We start from the raw sequence: 25526 nt of genomic DNA on the forward strand, positions 1-25526 counted from the left end.
GACAGCGTGGAGCTGGAGGAACACAGCAGGCCAGGCAGCATCAGAGGAGCAAGAAAGCTGACGTTTTGAGTTGGGACCTGAACCTAAAACATCAGCTTTCCTGCTCCCCCGATGCTGCCCGGCCTGCGACATTCCTCCAGCTCTACACCATGTTATCTCATCTTTAGACCAGGCACGTTACAGCCTTCCGGACTTCAATATTGAGTTCAGCTCCTTCAAATTGAGAACCAACTCCCATACCTCCCCTTTCTTTCTCACATTCTCTGTCACCACATCCTCACTGCCCTCCACCCCATCCCCGTCTGACCATTAGACACACCATTGTTCTGCCAACCTCACCTTCCGATCCCTCAGTTTGAACTATCTCCTCCAGCACTTCATCCCACCAAGCTACCGCATAAATGCTGCTCCTCAAACCCCCACACCTTACATCAGTTTTGATAAAGAATCATCTAGACTCGGAACATTAGCTTGCTGTCTCTCTACATGGAAGCTGCCTGACCTCTGTGATCACCAGCCTTTGTTTTCAGCACAGATTCCACCATCAGCGGTAATTTTCTCCAATTGTGAGACATTTTCTTATTGGATTTCAGACCACAACTCGGATTTCCCCACTGACCCCTGCACCAACATCCGTCTTTCTCTATAAACACAGTGTTTTACACTTCATTCTCTCTCTCTCTTCCCCTCTGCAATTCAAATCCATTTTCTGTGTTTTTATACTTTTTGGAATTTCGCCTCCACCTTCTATCCATTTCAAGTTGCTTCAATTTATACACTTTAAAATAAAAATCATTAATGGGATGTGGACATCGCTGGCCAGGCAGCATTTATTGTCCATCCCTAATTTCCCAGAGGGGCAGTTAAAAGTCAGTCACATTGCTGTGGGTCTGGAGTCACATGTAGGCCCAGACCAGGTAAAGAGGGCAGTTTCCTTGCCTACAGGACATTAGTGAACCCGATGTGTTTTTCACAACAATCACCAGCAGATTCATGGTCATCACTAGACTCTTAATTCCAGATGTTTTATTCAACCATCCGCTGGGCCAGGATTTGAGTCCTGGGTCTCTGGATTAACAGGCCCAGAAAATACCACGAGGCCATTACCTCCCTGACTTTCAAACTGCTCGAGCTGTAACTCACTAAAACTTGATTTCAATCTGTCACTATCCCACAGCCATTCTCGGAAGAAGAGTCGGGGGTGGGGGGGGGGAGTTGTCCCCAGGCCCTGATGCCAATATTGCTCCCTCGACCAATATCACTAAAAACAGATGAACCGGGTCATTCCCACATTGCCATCCATGGGATCTTGCTGTGTGACAATTGAGCTGCTGCTTTCCCCACAATCCAACAGGGAGCATCTGAAAATATTTATTTCACAGGTTCTGGAGTGGGTGACAGAGATAGGGAGGGGGTGTAGGGGGTTCCAGAGATAGGGAGAGGGTGTAGGGGATGAAGGGGGTTGACAGAGATAGGGAGGGGTGTGTAGGGACTGGAGGGGGTTACAGAGATAGGGAGGGGGTGTAGGGGCTGGAGGGGGTTACAGAGATAGGGAGAGGGGTGTAGGGGGATGGGGGGGTTACAGAGATAGGGAGGGGGTGTAGGGGATGGAGGGGGTTACAGAGATAGGGAGGGGGTGTAGGGGCTGGAGGGGGTTACAGAGTTAGGGAGGGGGTGTAGGGGCTGGAGGGTGTTACAGAGATAGGGAGAGGGTGTAGGGGCTGGAGGGGGTGACAGAGATAGGGTGGGGGTGTAGGGGCTGGAGGGGGTTACAGAGATAGGGAGGGGGTGTAGGGCTGGAGGGGGTTACAGAGATAGGGAGGGGGTGTAGGGGCTGGAGGGGGTTACAGAGAGAGGGAGGGGGTGTAGGGGGATGGAGGGGGTGACACAGATAGGGAGGGGGTGTAGGGGATGGAGGGGGTTACAGAGATAGGGAGGGGGTGTAGGGGATGGAGGGGGTGACAGAGATAGGGAGGGGGTGTAGGGGCTGGAGGGGGTTACAGAGATAGGGGAGGGGGTGTAGGGGCTGGAGGGGGTGACAGAGATAGGGAGGGGGTGTAGGGGTATGGGGAGTGACAGAGATACGGAGGGGGTGTAGGGGCTGGAGGGGGTTACAGAGATAGGGAGGGGCTGGAGGGGTTTACAGAGATACAGAGGGGGTGCAGGGGCTGGAGGAGGTGACAGTGATAGGGAGGGGGTGTAGGGGCTGGAGGGGGTTACAGAGATGGAGAGGGGATGTAGGGGCTGGAGGAGGTGACAGAGATGGAGAGGGGGTGTAGGGGCTGGAGGGGATGTCAGTGATAGGGAGGGGGTGTAGGGGCTGGAGGGGGTTACAGAGATAGGGGAGGGGGTGTAGGGGCTGGAGGGGGTGACAGAGATAGGGAGGGGGTGTAGGGGCTGGAGGAGGTGACAGAGACAGGGATGGAGACAGAGGGGTGAATGAGGACTGAGTGAGCTGGATGGATCTGAAAACCAGGATGAAAGTAAATGAGGATTTGTATTCCATGGAGTGTGAGAGCTTAAAGGGTGACCTAATGGAGGGGATGAAGGTGATTAAAGGTTTGGACGGAGTGGATCGGAATTATTCCCCCTCCGAAGGGGGAGCTAGGTGAACCGGCCTGAATCCAGGGAATGTCAGGGTGCAGCCTGTCCCACCACACTCTCCCTGAATCCATGTGTCTCTGTCAGCCAATTATCCCCTTCCAATCCAGCTCCTTGCTCTGATGTGGAGATTGGCTTCTCCTGTAGAAAACCAGCTGGTCAGTCTGCTTTCAGGCCCCAATCCGTTTTAAAGTGGTCGTTTGCTCAGGCTGGGACAGTGTGAAAACCATCTGATGTTGGAGAGCTGGGTGATGTCAGTCTGTGTGTGGATTGTGGGAAATTAAAATCATTGAAGTCACGTCATTGTTCACCCCCCCCCCCCCCCCCACCCCCGACAGGGAGCCAGGGAGTGGGAGAGAAACAGAGGGATGCTGCAGAGGTCACTCATGTCGGAGGAGTTTGCAGCCTGAGCCTCTGTGAGCAGGAGGTAACGGGATACCAAGCCGTTGCTGAATTGTTGGGGACAATCTCCAGCAGCACTGAGCCAGGGATTCATTGTCAGTACCTTTCCTCAGACTGCCATCTGTCAGCCAGCCCCTAAAGGTAAAATCACTCTTTTTCTACATCCACTGTAACTGCCTTTCTGATTCGCTGGTTATTCCTCAGCAGCTGTCTTGGTGTGTCTTTCTATCTATCTCTGTGTGTGTATCTGTCTATCTGTCTCTCCTCTCCCTCTCTCTCTTACTCTATCTCCCCATCTTTTCCTGTGACTCTGCTGTGTGTGTGTGTGTGTCTGCGTGTGTGTGTGTGTGTGTGTTTGTGTGTCTTTCTCCGTCTCCTCTGTTTCTGTCCCCTCTGCCTCTAAACCTTGTCTTATTCTCTCCCTGTGTCTCTCTGTTCACTTCTCTCCCCCTGTTTCTCTGCCTGTTTGCCCGGTTCTCTCTCTCTCTCTCTCGCTCTCTATTCCCCCTCCCCGTCTCTCTCTCTCTCTCTATTCTCCCTCCCTGTCTCTCTCTCTCGCTCTCTATTCCCCCTCCCCGTCTCTCTCTCTCTCTCTATTCCCCCTCCCTGTCTCTCTCTCTCGCTCTCTATTCCCCCTCCCCGTCTCTCTCTCTCTCTCTATTCCCCCTCCCTGTGTGTGGCCTTCCCTCTGTCTCTATTCCCCCTCCCTGTCTCTCTCTCTCTCTCGCTCTCTATTCCCCCTCCCTGTCTCTCTCTCTCTCTCTCTCTCTCTATTCCCCCTCCCTGTCTCTCTATTCCCCCTCCCTGTCTCTCTCCCTCTCTCTGTCTCTCTATTCCCCCTCCCTGTCTCTCTATTCCCCCTCCCTGTCTCTCTCTCTCTATTCCCCCTCCCTGTCTCTCTCTCTCTCTGTGTCTCTCTATTCCCCCTCCCTGTCTCTCTATTCCCCCTCCCTGTCTCTCTCTCTCTCTGTCTCTATTCCCCCTCCCTGTCTCTCTCTCTCTCTCGATTCCCCTTCCCTGTCTCTCTCTCTCTCTATTCCCCCTCCCTGTCTCTCTCTCTCTCTCTCTATTCCCCCTCCCTGTGTGTGGCCTTCCCTCTGTCTCTATTCCCCCTCCCTGTCTCTCTCTCTCTCTCTATTCCCCCTCCCTGTCTCTCTCTCTCTCTCTCTATTCCCCCTCCCTGTCTCTCTCTCTCTCTCTGTGTCTCTCTATTCCCCCTCCCTGTCTCTCTCCCTCTCTCTGTCTCTCTATTCCCCCTCCCTGTCTCTCTCTCTCTCTCTCTGTCTCTCTATTCCCCCTCCCTGTCTCTCTCTCTCTCTGTCTCTCTATTCCCCCTCCCTGTCTCTCTCTCTCTCCTCCTGCCCCACTGTGTTTCTGTCTGAGTGTAAATACAATCTCCCCGGTGCTGTCTCCTGGTTGCGTTTTGGTTTGAATGACCTGGGCACGTATATCTCCAGGCTGTGCTCTGTCCAGACCACGCTTCATTGTCCTTTCTGACGCTTGATGCTCGCACAAATATTTTAACTTAATTTTCAATAAAGCTCATACCTGCAGAGACTTTTATTCTGCTGCGTTTTGCAAATAATTATTGGTTTCTAAAAAGCAAAATAATTAATGGGGAGTTTGTGAATTCGCCTTAAAGGAATAAACTTGTAATAGCAGCGATGTAAATGCCTTGTGTTTCCTGATGGGGGAAGCGTTTCCTTTGCGGTTCATGTTTAATAATCTTCCCTTTCACTGCGTTTGCAGCTCCGCATTGCGTCTGGGGGATCCGTGGAGCGTTGCTGCCGCTCGGTGGCGGTCTCTGGAACTGCAGCAGCCAGGGCCCGGGATGGTTGTGTGTGTGGAAACCGGGGGCAGCTGTATCGGCCAATGTCCCCTTGGTCTGGCCCCTGGTGCAAGCACAAGTGAGGAGGTTTGGGTGGAGGGTGGGGGTGTTTTTGTGCAGGAACAATGTCAGCCCCCCTCCCTACCAAAAGAGGCTCGGAGCTGGGAAAAACGTCTATCCCACTGTGATGGGAATTGTGCTGCCCACTTCTCTCTTTGAAATGGGGTCATCGACAACGGGATGCACTGCAGCCGAGCCTGGTCCTTCTTTCCAGCCAGATCCCTGCTTCAGTTTGTTCAGACGAACCGCGGGGGTCCTTGAACCTCCACCTGTTTCTCATGGCCTGTGGTCATCCGAACAGATGTGGCTGTGAGACCCGGGGAGATTTGATCGAGGTGCTCAAAATCCCAGGAGGAGGCCATTCAGCCCATTCTGCCCGCACTGTCAAGCGACAATCGCTACCCAGTGCCCAAACCCCTGCTCCCCCCGTATCCCTGCACTCCACGCCTCACCAAATAACCCCCAATGCCCCTTTAATCGAACCTGCCTCTACCGAACTTCCAGGCAGTGCATTCCCGACCCTTAACCACTCACTGAGCGAATAAGTTTCTTTTCCTCTTATCACCTTTCTGCACATCAATTTCAATCTGTGCCCTCCCCCTTTGTTCTAGATCAGTTTACTGATGGAATAGTTTCTCCCTGCGCTGCTTGCACATAATTTGAAAAACCTCAACCAATTCACCGCCTCTCGAAGTCCCGTCTTCACCATGGGCCCTCACCAATGATGTCCCTCATCTCTGGGTCCATTCCCGCCTGCGCTCACAAATGTTTTCTCATCTTTGTTACAGACTGTGTTACATCCAGAACTGCACACAGCGCTGCAGCTGGGGTCTAACCAGCATCTTAAAGAATTGTAACACAAAACCCAGCCCCTGCCACCCACTGCCCACTTTTGCTGCCCCGTCCCCCATGGTAGAAAGATTGAGAACAAGAGGCGCGTAGATGGGAGGAGACAGGGAACAAACAGTGAGCGAAGGAGAAACGTGAACAGAATAAAACTCAACGAGTGGTTCGGGCCTGGAATGTGAAGGGGACAGACTCGATCAAGGGTCAGGAAGGGGGTGTTGGATATGAGCTAAGCGGAGAAAAGCATATTGCCAGGACTGCAAGGACAAGTGAGCTGCTTTTGGTTGAATCAATAGCGCGGTGGCTCAGGGGTTAACACTGATGCCTCACGGCGCCAGGGAGGCGGGTTCAATCCACCCTCGGGACACTGTGTGGAGTTTGCACATTCTCCCTGTGTCTGCGTGGGTTTCCACCAGGTGCTCTGGTTTCCTCCCACAGTCCAAAGGTGTGCGGGTTAGGGTGGATTGGCCGTGCTAAATTGTCCCGTAGTGCCCAGGGATGTGCAGGTTAGGGTGGGTTGGCCGTGCTAAATTGTCCCGTAGTGCCCAGGGATGTGCGGGTTAGGGTGGATTGGCCGTGCTAAATTGTCCCGTAGTGCCCAGGGATGTGCGGGTTAGGGTGGGTTGGCCGTGCTAAATTGTCCCGTAGTGCCCAGGGATGTGCGGGTTAGGGTGGGTTGGCCGTGCTAAATTGTCCCGTAGTGCCCAGGGATGTGCGGGTTAGGGTGGATTGGCCGTGCTAAATTGTCCCGTAGTGCCCAGGGATGTGCGGGTTAGGGTGGATTGGCCGTGCTAAATTGTCCCATAGTGTCCAGGGATGTGCAGGTTAGGGTGGATTGGCCGTGCTAAATTGTCCCATAGTGTCCAGGGATGTGCGGGTTAGGGTGGATTGGCCGTGCTAAATTGTCCCATAGTGCCCAGGGATGTGCGGGTTAGGGTGGATTGGCCGTGCTAAATTGTCCCGTAGTGCCCAGGGATGTGCGGGTTAGGGTGGATTGGCCGTGCTAAATTGTCCCATAGTGTCCAGGGATGTGCGGGTTAGGGTGGATTGGCCGTGCTAAATTGTCCCATAGGGCCCAGGGATGTGGGGGTTAGGGTGGGTTGGCCGTGCTAAATTGTCCCATAGTGCCCAGGGATGTGCGGGTTAGGGTGGATTGGCCGTGCTAAATTGTCCCATAGTGCCCAGGGATGTGCAGGTTAGGGTGGGTTGGCCGTGCTAAATTGTCCCATAGTGTCCAGGGATGTGCAGGTTAGGGTGGATTGGCCGTGCTAAATTGTCCCATAGTGCCCAGGGATGTGCGGGTTAGGGTGGATTGGCCGTGCTAAATTGTCCCGTAGTGCCCAGGGATGTGCAGGTTAGGGTGGACTGGCCGTGCTAAATTGTCCCGTAGTGCCCAGGGATGTGCGGGTTAGGGTGGATTGGCCGTGCTAAATTGTCCCGTAGTGCCCAGGGATGTGCGGGTTAGGGTGGGTTGGCCGTGCTAAATTGTCCCATAGTGTCCAGGGATGTGCGGGTTAGGGTGGATTGGCCGTGCTAAATTGTCCCATAGTGCCCAGGGATGTGCGGGTTAGGGTGGAATTGGCCGTGCTAAATTGTCCCATAGTGCCCAGGGATGTGCGGGTTAGGGTGGATTGGCCGTGCTAAATTGTCCCGTAATGCCCAGGGATGTGCGGGTTAGGGTGGATTGGCCGTGCTAAATTGTCCCGTAGTGCCCAGGGATGTGCAGGTTAGGGTGGATTAGCCGTGCTAAATTGTTCCATAGTGTCCAGGGATGTGCAGGTTAGGGTGGATTGGCCGTGCTAAATTGTCCCATAGTGCCCAGGGATGTGCGGGTTAGGGTGGATTGGCCGTGCTAAATTGTCCCATAGTGCCCAGGGATGTGCAAGTTAGGGTGGATTGGCCGTGCTAATTTGTCCCATAGTGCCCAGGGATGTGCGGGTTAGGGTGGATTGGCCGTGCTAAATTGTCCCGTAGTGCCCAGGGATGTGCGGGTTAGGGTGGATTGGCCGTGCTAAATTGTCCCATAGTGCCCAGGGATGTGCGGGTTAGGGTGGATTGGCCGTGCTAAATTGTCCCATAGTGCCCAGGGATGTGCGGGTTAGGGTGGATTGGCCGTGCTAAATTGTCCCGTAATGCCCAGGGATGTGCGGGTTAGGGTGGATTGGCCGTGCTAAATTGTCCCGTAGTGCCCAGGGATGTGCAGGTTAGGGTGGATTAGCCGTGCTAAATTGTTCCATAGTGTCCAGGGATGTGCAGGTTAGGGTGGATTGGCCGTGCTAAATTGTCCCATAGTGCCCAGGGATGTGCGGGTTAGGGTGGATTGGCCGTGCTAAATTGTCCCATAGTGCCCAGGGATGTGCAAGTTAGGGTGGATTGGCCGTGCTAATTTGTCCCATAGTGCCCAGGGATGTGCGGGTTAGGGTGGATTGGCCGTGCTAAATTGTCCCGTAGTGCCCAGGGATGTGCAGGTTAGGGTGGATTGGCCGTGCTAAATTGTCCCGTAGTGTCCCAGGGATGTGCAGGTTAGGGTGGATTGGCCGTGCTAAATTGTCCCATAGTGCCCAGGGATGTGCAGGTTAGGGTGGATTGGCCGTGCTAAATTGTCCCATAGTGCCCAGGGATGTGCAGGTTAGGGTGTGATTGGCCGTGCTAAATTGTCCCATAGTGCCCAGGGATGTGCAGGTTAGGGTGGATTGGCCGTGCTAAATTGTCCCATAGTGTCCAGGGATGTGGGGGTTAGGGTGGATTGGCCGTGCTAAATTGTCCCGTAGTGTCCCAGGGATGTGCGGGTTAGGGTGGATTGGCCGTGCTAAATTGTCCCATAGTGCCCAGGGATGTGCGGTTTAGGGTGGGTTGGCCGTGCTAAATTGTCCCATAATGCCCAGGGATATGCAGGTTAGGGTGGATTAGCCGTGCTAAATTGTCCTGTAGTGTCCCAGGGATGTGCAGGTTAGGGTGGATTGGCCGTGCTAAATTGTCCCGTAGTGCCCAGGGATGTGCGGGTTAGGGTGGGTTGGCCGTGCTAAATTGTCCCATAGTGTCCAGGGATGTGCGGGTTAGGGTGGATTGGCCGTGCTAAATTGTCCCATAGTGCCCAGGGATGTGCGGGTTAGGGTGGAATTGGCCGTGCTAAATTGTCCCATAGTGCCCAGGGATGTGCGGGTTAGGGTGGATTGGCCGTGCTAAATTGTCCCGTAATGCCCAGGGATGTGCGGGTTAGGGTGGATTGGCCGTGCTAAATTGTCCCATAGTGCCCAGGGATGTGCGGGTTAGGGTGGATTGGCCGTGCTAAATTGTCCCATAGTGCCCAGGGATGTGCGGGTTAGGGTGGATTGGCCGTGCTAAATTGTCCCGTAATGCCCAGGGATGTGCGGGTTAGGGTGGATTGGCCGTGCTAAATTGTCCCGTAGTGCCCAGGGATGTGCAGGTTAGGGTGGATTAGCCGTGCTAAATTGTTCCATAGTGTCCAGGGATGTGCAGGTTAGGGTGGATTGGCCGTGCTAAATTGTCCCATAGTGTCCAGGGATGTGCAGGTTAGGGTGGATTGGCCGTGCTAATTTGTCCCATAGTGCCCAGGGATGTGCGGGTTAGGGTGGATTGGCCGTGCTAAATTGTCCCGTAGTGCCCAGGGATGTGCAGGTTAGGGTGGATTGGCCGTGCTAAATTGTCCCGTAGTGTCCCAGGGATGTGCAGGTTAGGGTGGATTGGCCGTGCTAAATTGTCCCATAGTGCCCAGGGATGTGCAGGTTAGGGTGGATTGGCCGTGCTAAATTGTCCCGTAGTGTCCCAGGGATGTGCGGGTTAGGGTGGATTGGCCGTGCTAAATTGTCCCATAGTGCCCAGGGATGTGCGGTTTAGGGTGGGTTGGCCGTGCTAAATTGTCCCATAATGCCCAGGGATATGCAGGTTAGGGTGGATTAGCCGTGCTAAATTGTCCTGTAGTGTCCCAGGGATGTGCAGGTTAGGGTGGATTGGCCGTGCTAAATTGTCCCGTAGTGTCCAGGGATGTGCAGGTTAGGGTGGATTGGCCGTGCTAATTTGTCCCATAGTGTCCCGGGATGTGCAGGTTAGGGTGGATTGGCCGTGCTAAATTGTCCCATAGTGCCCAGGGATGTGTGGGTTAGGGTGGATTGGCCGTGCTAATTTGTCCCATAGTGCCCAGGGATGTGCAGGTTAGGGTGGATTGGCCGTGCTAAATTGTTCCATAGTGTCCAGGGATGTGCAAGTTAGGGTGGATTGGCTGTGCTAAATTGTTCCATAGTGTCCAGGGATGTGCAGGTTAGGTGGATTGGCCGTGCTAAATTGTTCCATAGTGTCCAGGGATGTGCAAGTTAGGGTGGATTGGCCGTGCTAAATTGTTCCATAGTGTCCAGGGATGTGCAAGTTAGGGTGGATTGGCTGTGCTAAATTGTTCCATAGTGTCCAGGGATGTGCAGGTTAGGGTGGATTGGCCGTGCGAAATTGTCCCATATTGCCCAGAGATGTGCGGGTTAGGGTGGATTGGCCGTGCTAAATTGTCCAATAGTGCCCAGAGATGTGCAAGTTAGGGTGGATTGGCCATGCTAAATTGTTCCATAGTGTCCAGGGATGTGCGGGTTAGGGTGGATCGGCCGTGCTAAATTGTCCCATAGTGTCCAGGGAGGTGCGGGTTAGGGTGGATTGGCCATGCTAAATTGTTCCATATTGCCCAGAGATGTGTGGGTTAGGGTGGATTGGCCGTGCTAAATTGTCCCATAGTGCCCAGGGATGTGCAAGTTAGGGTGGATTGGCCGTGCTAAATTGTCCCGTAGTGCCCAGGGATGTGCAGGTTAGGGTGGATTGGCCGTGCTAAATTGTCCCATAGTGTCCAGGGATGTGGGGGTTAGGGTGGATTGGCCGTGCTAAATTGTCCCATATTGCCCAGGGATGTGCAGGTTAGGGTGGGATTGGCCGTGCTAAATTGTCCCGTAGTGCCCAGGGATGTGCAGGTTAGGGTGGATTGGCCGTGCTAAATTGTCCCATAGTGCCCAGGGATGTGCAGGTTAGGGTGGATTGGCCGTGCTAAATTGTCCCATATTGCCCAGGGATGTGCAGGTTAGGGTGGGATTGGCCGTGCTAAATTGTCCCGTAGTGCCCAGGGATGTGCAGGTTAGGGTGGATTGGCCGTGCTAAATTGTTCCATAGTGTCCAGGGATGTGCAGGTTAGGGTGGATTGGCCGTGCTAAATTGTCCCGTAGTGCCCAGGGATGTGCGGGTTAGGGTGGATTGGCCGTGCTAAATTGTCCCATAGTGCCCAGGGATGCGCGGGTTAGGGTGGATTGGCCGTGCTAAATTGTCCCATAGTGCCCAGGGATGTGCGGGTTAGGGTGGATTGGCCATGCTAAATTGTCCCGTAGTGCCCAGGGATGTGCAGGTTAGGGTGGATTGGCCGTGCTAAATTGTCCCATAGTGCCCAGGGATGTGCGGGTTAGGGTGGATTGGCTGTGCTAAATTGTCCCGTTGTGCCCAGGGATGTGCGGGTTAGGGTGGATTGGCCGTGCTAAATTGTCCCATAGTGCCCAGGGATGTGCAGGTTAGGGTGGATTGGCCGTGCTAATTTGTCCCATAGTGCCCAGGGATGTGGGGGTTAGGGTGGATTGGCCGTGCTAATTTGTCCCATAGTGCCCAGGGATGTGCAGGTTAGGGTGGATTGGCCGTGCTAATTTGTCCCATAGTGCCCAGGGATGTGGGGGTTAGGGTGGATTGGCCGTGCTAAATTGTCCCGTAGTGCCCAGGGATGTGGGGGTTAGGGTGGATTGGCCGTGCTAAATTGTCCCATAGTGCCCAGGGATGTGGGGGTTAGGGTGGATTGGCCGTGCTAAATTGTCCCGTAGTGCCCAGGGATGTGGGGGTTAGGGTGGATTGGCCGTGCTAAATTGTCCCATAGTGCCCAGGGATGTGGGGGTTAGGGTGGATTGGCCGTGCTAAATTGTCCCGTAGTGCCCAGGGATGTGCGGGTTAGGGTGGGTTGGCCGTGCTAAATTGTCCCGTAGTGCCCAGGGATGTGGGGGTTAGGGTGGATTGGCCGTGCTAAATTGTCCCATAGTGCCCAGGGATGTGCGGGTTAGGGTGGGTTGGCCGTGCTAAATTGTCCCATAGTGCCCAGGGATGTGCGGGTTAGGGTGGATTAGCCGTGCTAAATTGTCCTGTAGTGTCCCAGGGATGTGCAGGTTAGGGTGGATTGGCCGTGCTAAATTGTCCCGTAGTGCCCAGGGATGTGCGGGTTAGGGTGGGTTGGCCGTGCTAAATTGTTCCGTAGTGTCCAGGGATGTGCAAGTTAGGGTGGATTGGCCGTGCTAAATTGTCCCATAGTGCCCAGGGATGTGCAGGTTAGGGTGGATTGGCCGTGCTAAATTGTCCCGTAGTGCCCAGGGATGTGCGGGTTAGGGTGGATTGGCCGTGCTAATTTGACCCATAGTGCCCAGGGATGTGCAGGTTAGGGTGGGTTGGCCGTGCAAAATTGTCCCATAGTGCCCAGGGATGTGCGGGTTAGGGTGGATTGGCCGTGCTAATTTGTCCCATAGTGCCCAGGGATGTGCGGGTTAGGGTGGATTGGCCGTGCTAAATTGTCCCATAGTGCCCAGGGATGTGCAGGTTAGGGTGGGTTGGCCGTGCTAAATTGTCCCGTAGTACCCAGGGATGTGCGGGTTAGGGTGGGTTGGCCGTGCTAAATTGTCCCATAGTGTCCAGGGATGTGCGGGTTAGGGTGGATTGGCCGTGCTAAATTGTCCCATAGTGCCCAGGGATGTGCGGGTTAGGGTGGGATTGGCTGTGCTAAATTGTCCCATAGTGTCCGGGGATGTGCGGGTTAGGGTGGATTGGCCGTGCTAAATTGTCCCATATTGTCCAGGGATGTGCGGGTTAGGGTGGATTGGCCGTGCTAAATTGTCCCGAAGTGCCCAGGGATGTGTGGGTTAGGGTGGATTGGCCGTGCTAAATTGTCCCATAGTGCCCAGGGATGCGCAGGTTAGGGTGGGTTGGTCGTGTTAAATTGTCCTGTTGTGCCCAGGGATGTGCGGGTTAGGGTGGATTGGCCGTGCTAAATTGTCCCATAGTGCCCAGGGATGTGCTGGTTATGGTGGATTGGCCGTGCTAAATTGTCCCGTAGTGTCCAGGGATGTGCAGGTTAGGGTGGATTGGCCGTGCTAAATTGTCCCGTAGTGTCCAGGGATGTGCGGTTTAGGGTGGATTGGCCATGCTAAATTGTCCCGTAGTGCCCAGGGATGTGCAGGTTAGGGTGGATTGGCCGTGCTAAATTGTCCCATAGTGCCCAGGGATGTGCGGGTTAGGGTGGATTGGCCGTGCTAAGTTGTCCCATAGCACCCAGGGATGTGCGGGTTAGGGTGGATTGGCCGTGCTAAATTGTCCCATAGTGCCCAGGGATGTGCGGGTTAGGGTGGATTGGCCGTGCTAAATTGTCCAGTAGTACCCAGGGATGTGCGGGTTAGGGTGGGTTGGCCGTGCTAAATTGTCCCATAGTGTCCAGGGATATGCGGGTTAGGGTGGATTGGCCGTGCTAATTTGTCCCATAGTGCCCAGGGATGTGCAAGTTAGGGTGGGTTGGCCGTGCTAAATTGTCCCGTAGTACCCAGGGATGTGCGGGTTAGGGTGGGTTGGCCGTGCTAAATTGTCCCATAGTGTCCAGGGATGTGCGGGTTAGGGTGGATTGGCCGTGCTAAATTGTCCCATAGTGCCCAGGGATGTGCGGGTTAGGGTGGGATTGGCCGTGCTAAATTGTCCCATAGTGTCCGGGGATGTGCGGGTTAGGGTGGATTGGCCGTGCTAAATTGTCCCATATTGTCCAGGGATGTGCGGGTTAGGGTGGATTGGCCGTGCTAAATTGTCCCGAAGTGCCCAGGGATGTGTGGGTTAGGGTGGATTGGCCGTGCTAAATTGTCCCATAGTGCCCAGGGATGCGCAGGTTAGGGTGGGTTGGTCGTGTTAAATTGTCCTGTTGTGCCCAGGGATGTGCGGGTTAGGGTGGATTGGCCGTGCTAAATTGTCCCATAGTGCCCAGGGATGTGCTGGTTATGGTGGATTGGCCGTGCTAAATTGTCCCGTAGTGTCCAGGGATGTGCGGTTTAGGGTGGATTGGCCATGCTAAATTGTCCCGTAGTGCCCAGGGATGTGCAGGTTAGGGTGGATTGGCCGTGCTAAATTGTCCCATAGTGCCCAGGGATGTGCGGGTTAGGGTGGATTGGCCGTGCTAAATTGTCCCATAGTACCCAGGGATGTGCGGGTTAGGGTGGATTGGCCGTGCTAAATTGTCCCATAGTGCCCAGGGATGTGCGGGTTAGGGTGGATTGGCCGTGCTAAATTGTCATATAGTGCCCAGGGATGTGTGGGTTAGGGTGGGTTGGCCGTGCTAAATTGTCCCGTAGTGCCCAGGGATGTGCAGGTTAGGGTGGATTGGCCGTGCTAAATTGTCCCATAGTGCCCAGGGATGTGCGGGTTAGGGTGGATTGGCCGTGCTAAATTGTCCCATAGTACCCAGGGATGTGCGGGTTAGGGTGGATTGGCCGTGCTAAATTGTCCCATAGTGCCCAGGGATGTGCGGGTTAGGGTGGATTGGCCGTGCTAAATTGTCCCATAGGGCCCAGGGATGTGCGGGTTAGGGTGGGCTGGCCGTGCTAAATTGTCCCGTAGTGCCCAGGGATGTACAGGTTAGGGTGGATTGGCCGTGCTAAATTGTTCCGTCGTGTTCAGGGATGTGCAGGTTAGGGTGGATTGGCCGTGCTAAATTGTCCCGTAGTGCCCAGGGATGTGCAGTTTAGGGTGGGTTGCCCGTGCTAAATTGTCCCGTAGTGCCCAGGGATGTGTGGGTTAGGGTGGATTGGCCGTGCTAAATTGTCCCATAGTGTCCAGGGATGTGCGGGTTAGGGTGGGATTGGCCGTGCTAAATTGTCCCATCGTGCCCAGGGATGTGGGGGTTAGGGTGGATTGGCCGTGCTAAATTGTCCCGTAGTGCCCAGGGATATGCAGGTTAGGGTGGATTGGCCGTGCTAAATTGTCCCATAGTGCCCAGGGATGTGCGGGTTAGGGTGGATTGGCCGTGCTAAATTGTCCCGTAGTGTCTAGGGATGTGGGGGTTAGGGTGGATTGGCTGTGCTAAATTGTCCCGTAGTGTCTAGGGATGTGGGGGTTAGGGTGGATTGGCCGTGCTAAATTTTCCCGTAGTGGTGCAAGCAATTAGAACGGCAAATGCTGTGCTGGCTGTCATTACAGGGGAATCCGAGTGCAGGAATAAAGATGTCTTGCTGCAATAATATAAAGCCTTGGCGAAACCTCATCTGGAATCTGTTTTTCAATAGTATCATGCAGCAGGGAATCAGACCCTTCGGCCCAACCCATCCTTGCTGAGCAGATATCCTGAGTTAATCCAGTCCCATTTGCCTGCGTTTGGCCCATATCCCTCTAACCCCTTCCTATCCATGTCCCCATCCTGGTGCCTTTTAAATGCTGTAACTGCACCAGCCCCTACCACTTCCTCTGGCAGCTCGTTCCACACACGCACCACCCTCTGTGTGAAAAAGTTACCCCTCAGGTCGATTTTAAATCTTCCCCCTCTCACCTTAAACCTATGTCCCTCTGGTTTTGAACACCCCCCACCCCAGGAAACTGGTCACCCTATCCATGCCCCTCATGGTTTTAGAATCTCATCTAAGGAAGGAGACACTGTGTAAAGAGGGATTACAACAAGAGGTCCGCTTTATTAACCCCAGATTAGTTTAGTGAGAGATTGAGAAGACTTGGCCTGTGTTCTCCAGAGTTCTGATGAATGAGAGAATATCTGATTGAAACCTAAATTCTTACAGGCTATGACAGGGTTAGGACTTTTCTTTGCCCAGCTGGTGAGTCGCAGGTGGACAGGGCGGTGAGGAAGGTGTTTGGGACACTTGCCCTTACTGGTCAGTGCGTTGAGTATCGGGAGTTGGGAGGGTCATGTTGGGGCTGTACAGGACATTGGTTCGGGCCACTTCTGGAAAACTGTGTTCAATCCCGGTCTCCCTGCTGTCAGAAGGATGTTGTGAAACTCAAAAGGGTTCAGAAAAGATTTACAGGGATGTTGGAGGGCTTGAGCTATAGAGAGGGGCTGAATGGTCTGGGGCTATTTTCCCTGGAGCGTCGGGGGCTGAGGGGGTGACCTTATAGAGGTTTATAAAATCATGAGGGGCGTGGATAGGGTGAATAGACAAGGTCTTTTCCCCCCAGGGTGGGGGGAGCCCAAAACTAGAGGGACACAGGGTTAAGGTGATAGGGGGAGGATGTAAAAGGGACCTGAGGGGTAACTGTTTCACACAGAGGGTGGTGCGTGTGTGGAATGAGCTGCCAGAGGAAATGGTGGGGGCTGGTACCGTTACAGCATTTAAAAGGCACCTGGATGGGGACATGGATAGGAAGGGGTTAGAGGGATATGGGCCAAATGCTGACAAATGGGGCTGGATTCATTGGGAACATGGACTGGTTGGACTGAAGCGTCTGTTGTGTACTGTATGAATCTAGCTGCCTAGCCCTGTGTTCTAATCTGTCTGTAACCTTGTGATGATTTTTCCCGTCTCCCCCTCAGCTCCTATCATGTCCACCATGGTCTGTCCGAGGGAGGAGAAGCTGGAGAAACTGACGCAGGATGAGATAGTGATGAACACAAAGGCTGTGATCCAAGGCCTGGAAACCCTGCGGAGCGAGCACACATCTATCCTCAGCTCCTTGCTCGACACCATCCACTCCCTGCACAAGGAGCAAGACCCAAACGTGGTGCAGGAGAAATCATCACTCCTCCAGAAATCCCTCGAGAACATCGAGCTGGGGCTCGGTGAGGCTCAGGTAAGGAGGCACGTTCCTGGCAGCTGCAGGCGCTTGGTAAATGTAGACGGTCACAGCACCTGGGGTGAGGAACTTTTGAAGAGGTTTGGAACAGATTCCCCTTTTGAGATTCATGGGATGTGGGCCCAGTATTTATTACCCCCCGTCCCTAACTGCCCCCTTGAGAAGGTGGGGGTGGAGCTGTCTTCCTGAACCGCTGCAGTCCATGTGCTGTGGGGTGGCCCACAATGCCCCTTGGGGAGGGAATTCCAGGGATTGCGACCCAGCGACACTGAAGGAACGGGGATATATTCCCAAGTCGGGATGGTGAGGGTCTCGGAGGGGAATGTGTAGGGGGTGGTGTTCCCATGAACCTGCTGCCCCTTGTCCTTCTGGATGGAAGTGGGTGGTGGGTTTGGAAGGTGCTGCCTGAGGGTCTTTGGTGAGTTTCTGCAGAGCATCTTGTAGATGGTACACACTGCTGCGACTGAGCGTCGGTGGGTGGGTGGGAGTGGGATGTTTGTGGATGTGGTGCCGATCGAGCGGAGGTTGCTTTGTCCTGGATGGTGTCGAGCTTCTTGAGTGTTGTTGGGGCTGCCCCCATCCAGGGGCAAGTGGGGGGTATTCCATCCCACTCCTGACTTGTGCCTTGTAGGTGGCGGGACAGGCTTTGGGGGGGAGTCAGGAGGGGAGTTACTCGCCGCAGGATTCCCAGCCTCTGACCTGCTCTTGTAGCCCCTGTGTATAAGTGGTGAGTCCAGTTGAGTTTCTGGTCAATGGGAACCCCCAGGCATTACTGGGGCTGAAGAGGTAAATAAGGACAGGTCTGTTAGGGTTCTGGGTGGCAAACAGAGATCTGGGGCAGGAAGTAATGGTAGTGAGTGGGCGTGAGGGGAGAGAGGGAGATGGGAGGTTTGGCTGTTTGACTGTGTGTGAGATTCTGTCTCTCTCCCTGCCCCCCCCCCCCCTCTCTCTCTCTCTCTATCCCTCACTCTCCTCCCGCCTCCTCTCCCCTTCCCCCTTCCCCCCCGCCACCCCACTCCCCAGGTGATTATTGCCCTGTCGACCCACTTGAACACAGTGGAGTCGGAGAAGCAGAAGCTGCGAGCCCAGGTCCGGAGGCTGGTGCAGGAGAACCAGTGGCTCAGGGATGAATTGGCTGGGACCCAGCAGAAGCTGCAGCACAGTGAGCAGGCTGTCGCTCAGCTGGAGGAGGAGAAAAAGCACCTCGAGTTCATGAACCAGATCAAGAAATTCGACGAGGACGTCTCTCCCTCGGTGAGAGCCAGGAGAGGGGAGGGAGCTCAACCCCAATCCCTCAGGGTCCACCTTAAATGGAGGGGGTCTGGGGTGAGGTGGCGGGGGACAGTGAAGGTGGGCCCAAACAGTCAGCCGGTGCTCACAAACACTTCAGCTGAGTAGGGGAGAGGGCTGCCCCACCCAGCCGAATTTCGCAGAATAAAGAGACTGAATAGATCAGTCACTATGGGGTACGCTGTGACTGAGAGAGAGTTAGGTACTGGTTTTCTGATGAATGGTCTAGGCCCGAAACATCAGCTTTCCTGCTCCCCTGATGCTGCTTGTCCTGCTGTGTTCACCCAGCTCCGCACCGCGTTATCTCAGGTACACCATTCCTGAATGCAAAGTGCACAGTCCCATCACAGGCACAAGAAATAACACATCAAGGCTCAATACATGGGAATGTTCCACTGGGGTCGGGGTGGTGTCGGTGTAGAGAGAGCTTTACTCTGTATCTAACTCCCTGCTGCCCCTGCCCTGGGAGTGTTTGTTGAGGTGGGGGGGGAAATAGTGTAGGGAGAGCTTTACCCTGTATCTAGCCCCATGCTGCCCCTGTCCCTGGGAGTGTTTGATGGGGGGGGGGGGGGAAATAGTGTAGAGAGAGCTTTACCCTGTATCTAACCCTGTGCTGTCCTTGTCATAGAATCACAGAGCTGTACAGCATGGAAACAGACCCTCTGCTCCAACCCGTCCATGCTGACCCAGATATCCGCATTTCCCAGCATTCGGCCCATATCCCTCTAATCCCTTCCTATCCATGTCCCCATCCAGATTCCTTTTAAATGCTGTAACTGTACCAGCCCCCACCACTTCCTCTGGCAGCTCATTCCATACACGCACCACCCTCTGTGTGAAAAAGTTACCCCTCAGGTCTCTTTTAAATCCTCCCCCCTCACCTTAAACCTGTGTCCCTCTAGTTTTGGACTCACCCCACCCTGGGGGGTAAAGACCTTGTCTATTCACCCTGTCCGTGCCCCTCGTGGGGTCTATAATGTCCCTCCTCAGCCCCCGATGCTCCAGGGAAAATAGCCCCAGACCATTCAGCACCTGCCTGTAGCTCAAACTCTCCAACCCTGGCAACATCCCCTGGTGAATTTTTTCTGAACCCTTTCAAGTTTCACAATTTTGTTCCCATAGTTTAATGGGGGGAAAATGTAGAGGAAGCTTAACTGTGTCAAAAAGTGAGACATAGCGGTGATGTTTCTCTCTGGGTGCACAGGATGATAAAGGAGGAGATTCTGCGAAGGATGGACTGGACGACCTGTTCCCCAGTGATGAACACGCACCAGGTTAGAATCTTCATCGAGAAACCCCACCCTGGCCCTTCCATCCCCCCTTCCTATCTCTGTCACCCCCTCCGGCCCCTACACCCTCTCCCTATCTCTGTCACCCCCTCCAGCCCCTACACCCCCTCCCTATCTCTGTCACCCCCTCCAGCCCCTACACCCCCTCCCTATCTCTGTCACCCCCACCAGCCCCTACACCCCCTCCCTATCTCTGTCATCCCCCCCATCCCCTACACCCCCTCCCTATCTCTGTCACCCCCTCCAGCCCCTACACCCCCTCCCTATCTCTGTCGCCCCCTCCAGCCCCTACGCCCCCTCCCTATCTCTGTCACCCCCTCCAGCCCCTACACCCCCTCCCTATCTCTGTCACCCCCACCAACACCCCCTCCCTATCTCTGTCATCCCCCCCATCCCCTACACCCCCTCCCTATCTCTTTCACCCCCTCCGGCCCCTACACCCCCTCCCTATCTCTGTCACCCCCTCCAGCCCCTACACCCCCTCCCTATCTCTGTCACCCCCTCCGGCCCCTACACCCCCTCCCTATCTCTGTCACCCCCTCCGGCCCCTACGCACACCCTCCAGCCCCTACACCCCCTCCCTATCTGTGTCACCCCCTCCAGCCCCTACACCCCCTCCCTATCTCTGTCACCCCCTCCTGCTCCTACACCCCCTCCCTTTCTCTGTCACCCCCTCCAGCCCCTACACCCCCTCCCTATCTCTGTCACCCCCTCCTGCTCCTACACCCCCTCCCTATCTCTGTCTCCCCCTCCATCCCCCTACACTCCCTCCCTATCTCTGTCGCCCCCTCCAGCCCCTACGCCCCCTCCCTATCTCTGTCTCCCCCTCCAGCCCCTACACCCCCACCCTATCTCTGTCCCCCCCTCCAGCCCCTACACCCCCTCCCTATCTCTGTTCCCCCCTCCAGCCCCTACACCCCCTCCCTATCTCTGTCTCCCCCTCCAGCCCCTACGCCCCCTCCCTATCTCTGTCTCCCCCTCCATTTCCAGCCTGTTGGGTATTTCCTGATTCCAATTGCTTCACCAGTGACAGACAAGTCTGCAGCTGCCATGGACCCCCTGCTCTGGAATACCTCCCTAAATCTGTCTCTTCTCACCTTCTTCCATCCCCAAACGTCCTCTCTCTTTCTCTCTCACCCCGACCTCCCTCTCCCTCTCGCTCTCACTCACTCACTCTCTCTGTCTCTGCCTGTCCCCTCCCACCCTGTCCCTCTGCCCACTCTCTCTTTACTATCCACCCCCCCCCCCCACCTCCATTCTCTGCTCTCCTGGGTCTCTGCTCACGCCCAATCTCACTGCTCTCTCTCTCTCTCTCTCTCTCTCTCACACTCTCTCTCTCGCTCTTTTTCTTCCCCTGGCATCTATCTCCATTCCCCCATCCTCCACACCCCCCAACCACCGTATCTCCCTCTCGCCCAATTCTCTCTCTCTCTCTCTGTCTCCATCCCCTTGTCTCTCACTCTCTCTCTCACTCTCTCTGTCCCCATCCCCTTGTCTCTCACTCTCTCTCTCTCTCTGTCTCCATCCCCTTGTCTCTCACTCTCTCTCTCTCTCTCTCTCTCTCTGTCCCCATCCCCTTGTCTCTCACTCTCTCTCTCTCTCTCTGTCCCCATCCCCTTGTCTCTCTCTCTCTCTCTCTCTCTGTCCCCATCCCCTTGTCTCTCTCTCTCTCTCTCTTTCTCTCTCTGTCCCCATCCCCCCCTCTCTCTCTGTTTTCACCCCCCTGACCCTGTCTCTTGGCAGGACCCCAGGCCCACCCAGTGGGCGATGCTACACAGCATGGTGGTTATGAAATCCCGGCCCGACTGCGTACTTTACATAACCTGGTGATCCAGTACGCCTCGCAGGGGCGCTATGAGGTGGCAGTGCCCCTGTGTAAGCAGGCTCTTGAGGACCTGGAGAAAACCTCTGGACATGACCACCCTGATGTGGCAACTATGCTGAACATCCTCGCTCTGGTCTACAGGTGAGAGAGAGAGAAACCGCATTGCCCCCCCCCAACTCCAAACTCTAACCTCTCCCCCCCAACACCAACCCCAAACTCTAACCTCTCCCCCCCAACTACCAACCCCAAACTCTAACCTCTCCCCCCAAACACCAACCCCAAACTCTAACCTCTCCCCCCCAACACCAACACCAAACTCTAACCTCTCCCCCCCAACACCAACCCCAAACTCTAACCTCTCCCCCCCCAACACCAACACCAAACTCTAACCTCTCCCCCCCAACCACCAATTCCAAACTCTAACCTCTCCCCCCCAACCACCAACCCCTGACTCTAACCTCTCCCCCCCCAACACCAGCCCCAAACTCTAACCTCTCTCCCCCAAGCCACCAACCCCAAACTCTAACCTCTCCCCCCCAACTACCAACCCCTGACTCTAACCTCTCCCCCCCAACACCAACCCCAAACTCTAACCTCTCACCCCCAACACCAACCCCAAACACTAACCTCTCCCCCCAAACACCAACCCCAAACTCTAACCTCTCCCCCCCAAACACCAACCCCAAACTCTAACCTCTCCCCCCCAACCACCAATTCCAAACTCTAACCTCTCCCCCCCAACCACCAACCCCTGACTCTAACCTCTCCCCCCCCAACACCAGCCCCAAACTCTAACCTCTCTCCCCCAACCACCAACCCCAAACTCTAACCTCTCCCCCCCAACTACCAACCCCAAACTCTAACCTCTCCTCCCCAACCACCACCCCAAACTCTAAACCTCTCCCCCCCAACCACCAACCCCTGACCTCTAACCTCTCCCCCCCAACACCAACCCCAAACTCTAACCTCTCACCCCCAACACCAACCCCAAACACTAACCTCTCCCCCCCCAACACCAGCCCCAAACTCTAACCTCTACGCCCCCAACCACCAACCCCAAACTCTAACCTCTCCCCCCAACTACCAACCCCAAACTCTAACCTCTCCCCCCCAACACCAACCCCAAACTCTAACCTCTCACCCCCAACACCAACTCTAACCTCTCCCCCCCAACCACCAACCCCAAACTCTAACCTCCCCCCCAACTACCAACCCCAAACTCTAACCTCTACGCCCCGACCACCAACCCCAAACTCTAACCTCTACCGCCCCCACCACAACCCCAAACTCTAACCTCTCCCCCCCAACACCAACCCCAAACTCTAACCTCTCCCCCCCAACACAACCCAAACTCTAATCTCTCCCCCCCAACCACCAACCCCAAACTCTAACCTCTCCCCCCAACACCAACCCCAAACTCTAGCCTCTACGCCCCCACTACCAACCCCAAACTCTAACCTCTCCCCCCCAATACCAACCCCAAACTCTAACCTCTCCCCTCCAACACCAACCCCAAACTCTAACCTCTCCCCCCACCACCAACCCCAAACTCTAACCTCTCCCCCCACCTCCTCCAAACTGTAACCTCTTCCCTCACCCCTCCAAACTCCCAACCTCTACTCCCCTCACCACTAACCGCAAACCTTAACCTCTACCCCTCGCCCCCTCCAAACTCCCAACCTCTACTCTACTCCCCCACACCATCAACCCCAAACTCTAACCTCTCCCCTCATCCCCTCCAAACTCTAACCTCTCCCCCCCACCGGCAACCCCAAAACACTAATCTCTCCCCCCCCACCCCCTCAAACTGTAACCTCTCCCCCCGTCTCCCCCGCTGACCTCCCCCCTCACCCACTCCAAAACCGCCCTCCCCGCTCTCAGTCCTCCCACCCACACTCCAAACCACCCCCCCCAACTGCCCTGCTCCAACCTCCCCGAGCCGCTTCAACACCAAACCCCCCCACTGCCCCCCGCCCCCCCCCCCCCCCCCCCCGCCTTAAATGCTCTTAAATCAATAAGCAGCGAGAGAATTACTGGGGACCCACTCAGCCCATTGAGGTAGGGGCCATGGTTCACAACAAAACAGGAGGATGCAAGTTGCCAGCATGGAGCGGTATGGGGGGTGCAGAGGGGGCAAAGAAGTAACTTATGAGGCGAGATGGTACAGATCAGGCCTGTTTTCTCCAGGATTTACAAGGTTAAAGGGCGTGCTGGTCCAAGCCTGTAAGATGCTAACAGAAAGGCCAGCCTAGGTAAACATATAAACCATTTCCACTGGTCTGAGATTCTAGACCTAGGGGGCACAGCCTGGGAACAGGGCCAGGACCGTACAGGAGAGGTGTCAGGGAGCTCGTCTACACACACAGGGTGGGAATTCTCTTCCATAAACGGCAGTGCATGCTGGATCTGTTGTTCATCTTAAATCCAGAGAGAGAGAGAGAGAGAATGTTTTTATTCAGCAGGGCCATGGGCCAAAGGCAGGTCGATGGAGTTAGGCCAACACATCAGCCATGTTCTGATAAACGGGCAGGAGGGGCTGAATGGCTTCGTCCCGATGCTATGACTGTGAAACATTAGAACAAATTGAGAGAAAGATGGGGGGTGGGGGGATGAGGTTGGTGAAGAGCCGCCCCAACAGTGATTAAATACGCACACCTGGATCCAATGTATCCCAGGTGGATGGGGATGGATGGGGGGAATATTGGGAGCTCGGACCACAGTGAGACGATATAGGTCTGGAGCACGGCTCACATTGTCTCATCATTAAAACTAAGTCAGAAGGAGCTCGACCAGGAAATTGCAGGACAGTCAATCCCACCCGGGACAGAGGGGGTTTGGGGGACGTGGGGAGGTGGAGACATTGTTCGAAAGAATCTCGGGGGGGATAGGATATACCAGCTCTCAGAGAGGCACAGATTATTCAGGAATAGAGAGACATGGATTTGTTAAGGGAAGTGTGGGGTGGGTGTGTGGGGATTGTGTCTCGGTGGTGAGGAGGGATGAGTGGGGCCAGGGGTCTGGGGATAAGTAGGTGGGTGGGCAGTGTTGCAAGTGGGTGGAGAGGGGGAGGGATTGGAGACGGGAGGGTTGAGGCTGGGGTGGGATCGGGGAGGGAAGAGGAGGGGATCGGAGAGGGGTAGGGAGGGGAGAGGGGAGGGGTGGGGATGGGATCGGGGAGGTGGGAAGGGGAGGGGATGGGGATCGGGGAGGGAAAGGGGAGGGGAGGGGATGGGATCGGGGATGGGATCGGGGAGGGGTGGGGATGGGATCGGGAGGGAAGGGAGGGGAGGGGATGGGATCGGGGAGGGAAGGGGAGGGGTGGGGATGGGATCGGGGAGGGAAGGGGAGGGGATGGGATCGGGGAGGGAAGGGGAGGGGGATGGGATCGGGGAGGGAAGGGGAGGGGGCGGGGATGGGATCGGGGAGGGAAGGGGAGGGGATGGGATCGGGGACGGGAGGGATGAGGCTGGGGTGGGATCGGGAGTGAAGAGGAGGGGATCGGGGAGGGAAGGGGAGGGGGTGGGGGATGGGATCGGGGAGGGGAAGGGGAGGGATTGGAGACCGGGAGGGATGAGGCTGGGGTGGGATCGGGAGGGATGGGGCCAGGGACGCCCAGTTGATGGTGTAGAGGGAGCTGGGACTGGGGTGTCCTGTGGATGGTGTAGAGGGAGCTGGGACTGGGGTGTCTGTGGATGGTGTAGAGGGAGCTGGGACTGGGGTGTCCTGTGGATGGTGTTGAGGGATCTGGGACTGGGGTGTCCTGTGGATGGTGTAGAGGGAGCTGGGACTGGGGTGTCCTGTGGATGGTGTTGAGGGAGCTGGGACTGGGTGTCCTGTGGATGGTGTAGAGGGAGCTGGGACTGGGGTGTCCTGTGGATGGTGTCAGAGGGAGCTGGTGATATCCCGATCACTGAGCACTGTTTCCTTCCCCTTAGGGACCAGAACAAGTACAAGGAAGCTGCTCACCTACTTAATGATGCTCTGAATATTCGAGAGAAAACCCTCGGCAAGGATCACCCGGCAGTGAGTGAGCCCCCCCCCCCCCTCCAACCTCCTCCGCATGTCGTGTCCCTCCCCCCTCCCTCCCCCTCCTCCATCTCCCCTTCCCCCTCCCCCCTCCCAACCTCCTCCGCATGTCGTGTCCCTCCCCCTCCCTCCCCCTCCTCCATCTCCCCTTCCCCCCTCCCCCCTCCCAACCTCCTCCGCAGGTCGTGTCCCTCCCCCCGCCTCCCTCTCCATCCTCTCCTCCCCTCTGCCCCCTCCTGCACTCCTTCTACCCTCCCTCGCCTCCCACTGCCCCCCCCTCCCCAGGCTGTCTCCCTCCCCCCTCCCTCCTCCCTCCCCTCCTCCATCTCCCCTTCCCCCTGCCTCCCCTCCCCACCTCCTCCACCCCCCTAGACCTCCTCACCCTCGCCTTCCCTTCTCCACCCATCCCCCTCGCTCCCTCCCTTAACCCCACCCTCCCCTCTCCTCCCGCCTCCCCCGTCCCCCCCACCCTCCCTGCATACACTCCTTTCCCCCGCCCCTCTACCCCCACCCC

General features: G+C 55.7%; 1 protein-coding gene across 1 annotated transcript in view; it reads left to right on the forward strand.

The window, feature by feature from the left end:
- Positions 1 to 2940: 2940 nt before the first annotated feature.
- Positions 2941 to 25526, forward strand: part of LOC125450338 (kinesin light chain 1-like) — a 59991-nt gene continuing 37405 nt past the window's right edge. Inside the window, exons 1-6 of the mRNA XM_059641485.1 lie at positions 2941 to 3144; positions 16323 to 16579; positions 17606 to 17836; positions 19077 to 19146; positions 20905 to 21127; positions 24922 to 25048. Coding sequence (XP_059497468.1) covers positions 16331 to 16579; positions 17606 to 17836; positions 19077 to 19146; positions 20905 to 21127; positions 24922 to 25048 — 900 coding nt within the window. The 5' untranslated portion in view covers positions 2941 to 3144; positions 16323 to 16330. The remainder of the gene's footprint in view (positions 3145 to 16322; positions 16580 to 17605; positions 17837 to 19076; positions 19147 to 20904; positions 21128 to 24921; positions 25049 to 25526) is intronic.

This window comes from Stegostoma tigrinum, chromosome 42 (assembly GCF_030684315.1).
Source record: "Stegostoma tigrinum isolate sSteTig4 chromosome 42, sSteTig4.hap1, whole genome shotgun sequence".
Taxonomy (NCBI): domain Eukaryota; kingdom Metazoa; phylum Chordata; class Chondrichthyes; order Orectolobiformes; family Stegostomatidae; genus Stegostoma; species Stegostoma tigrinum.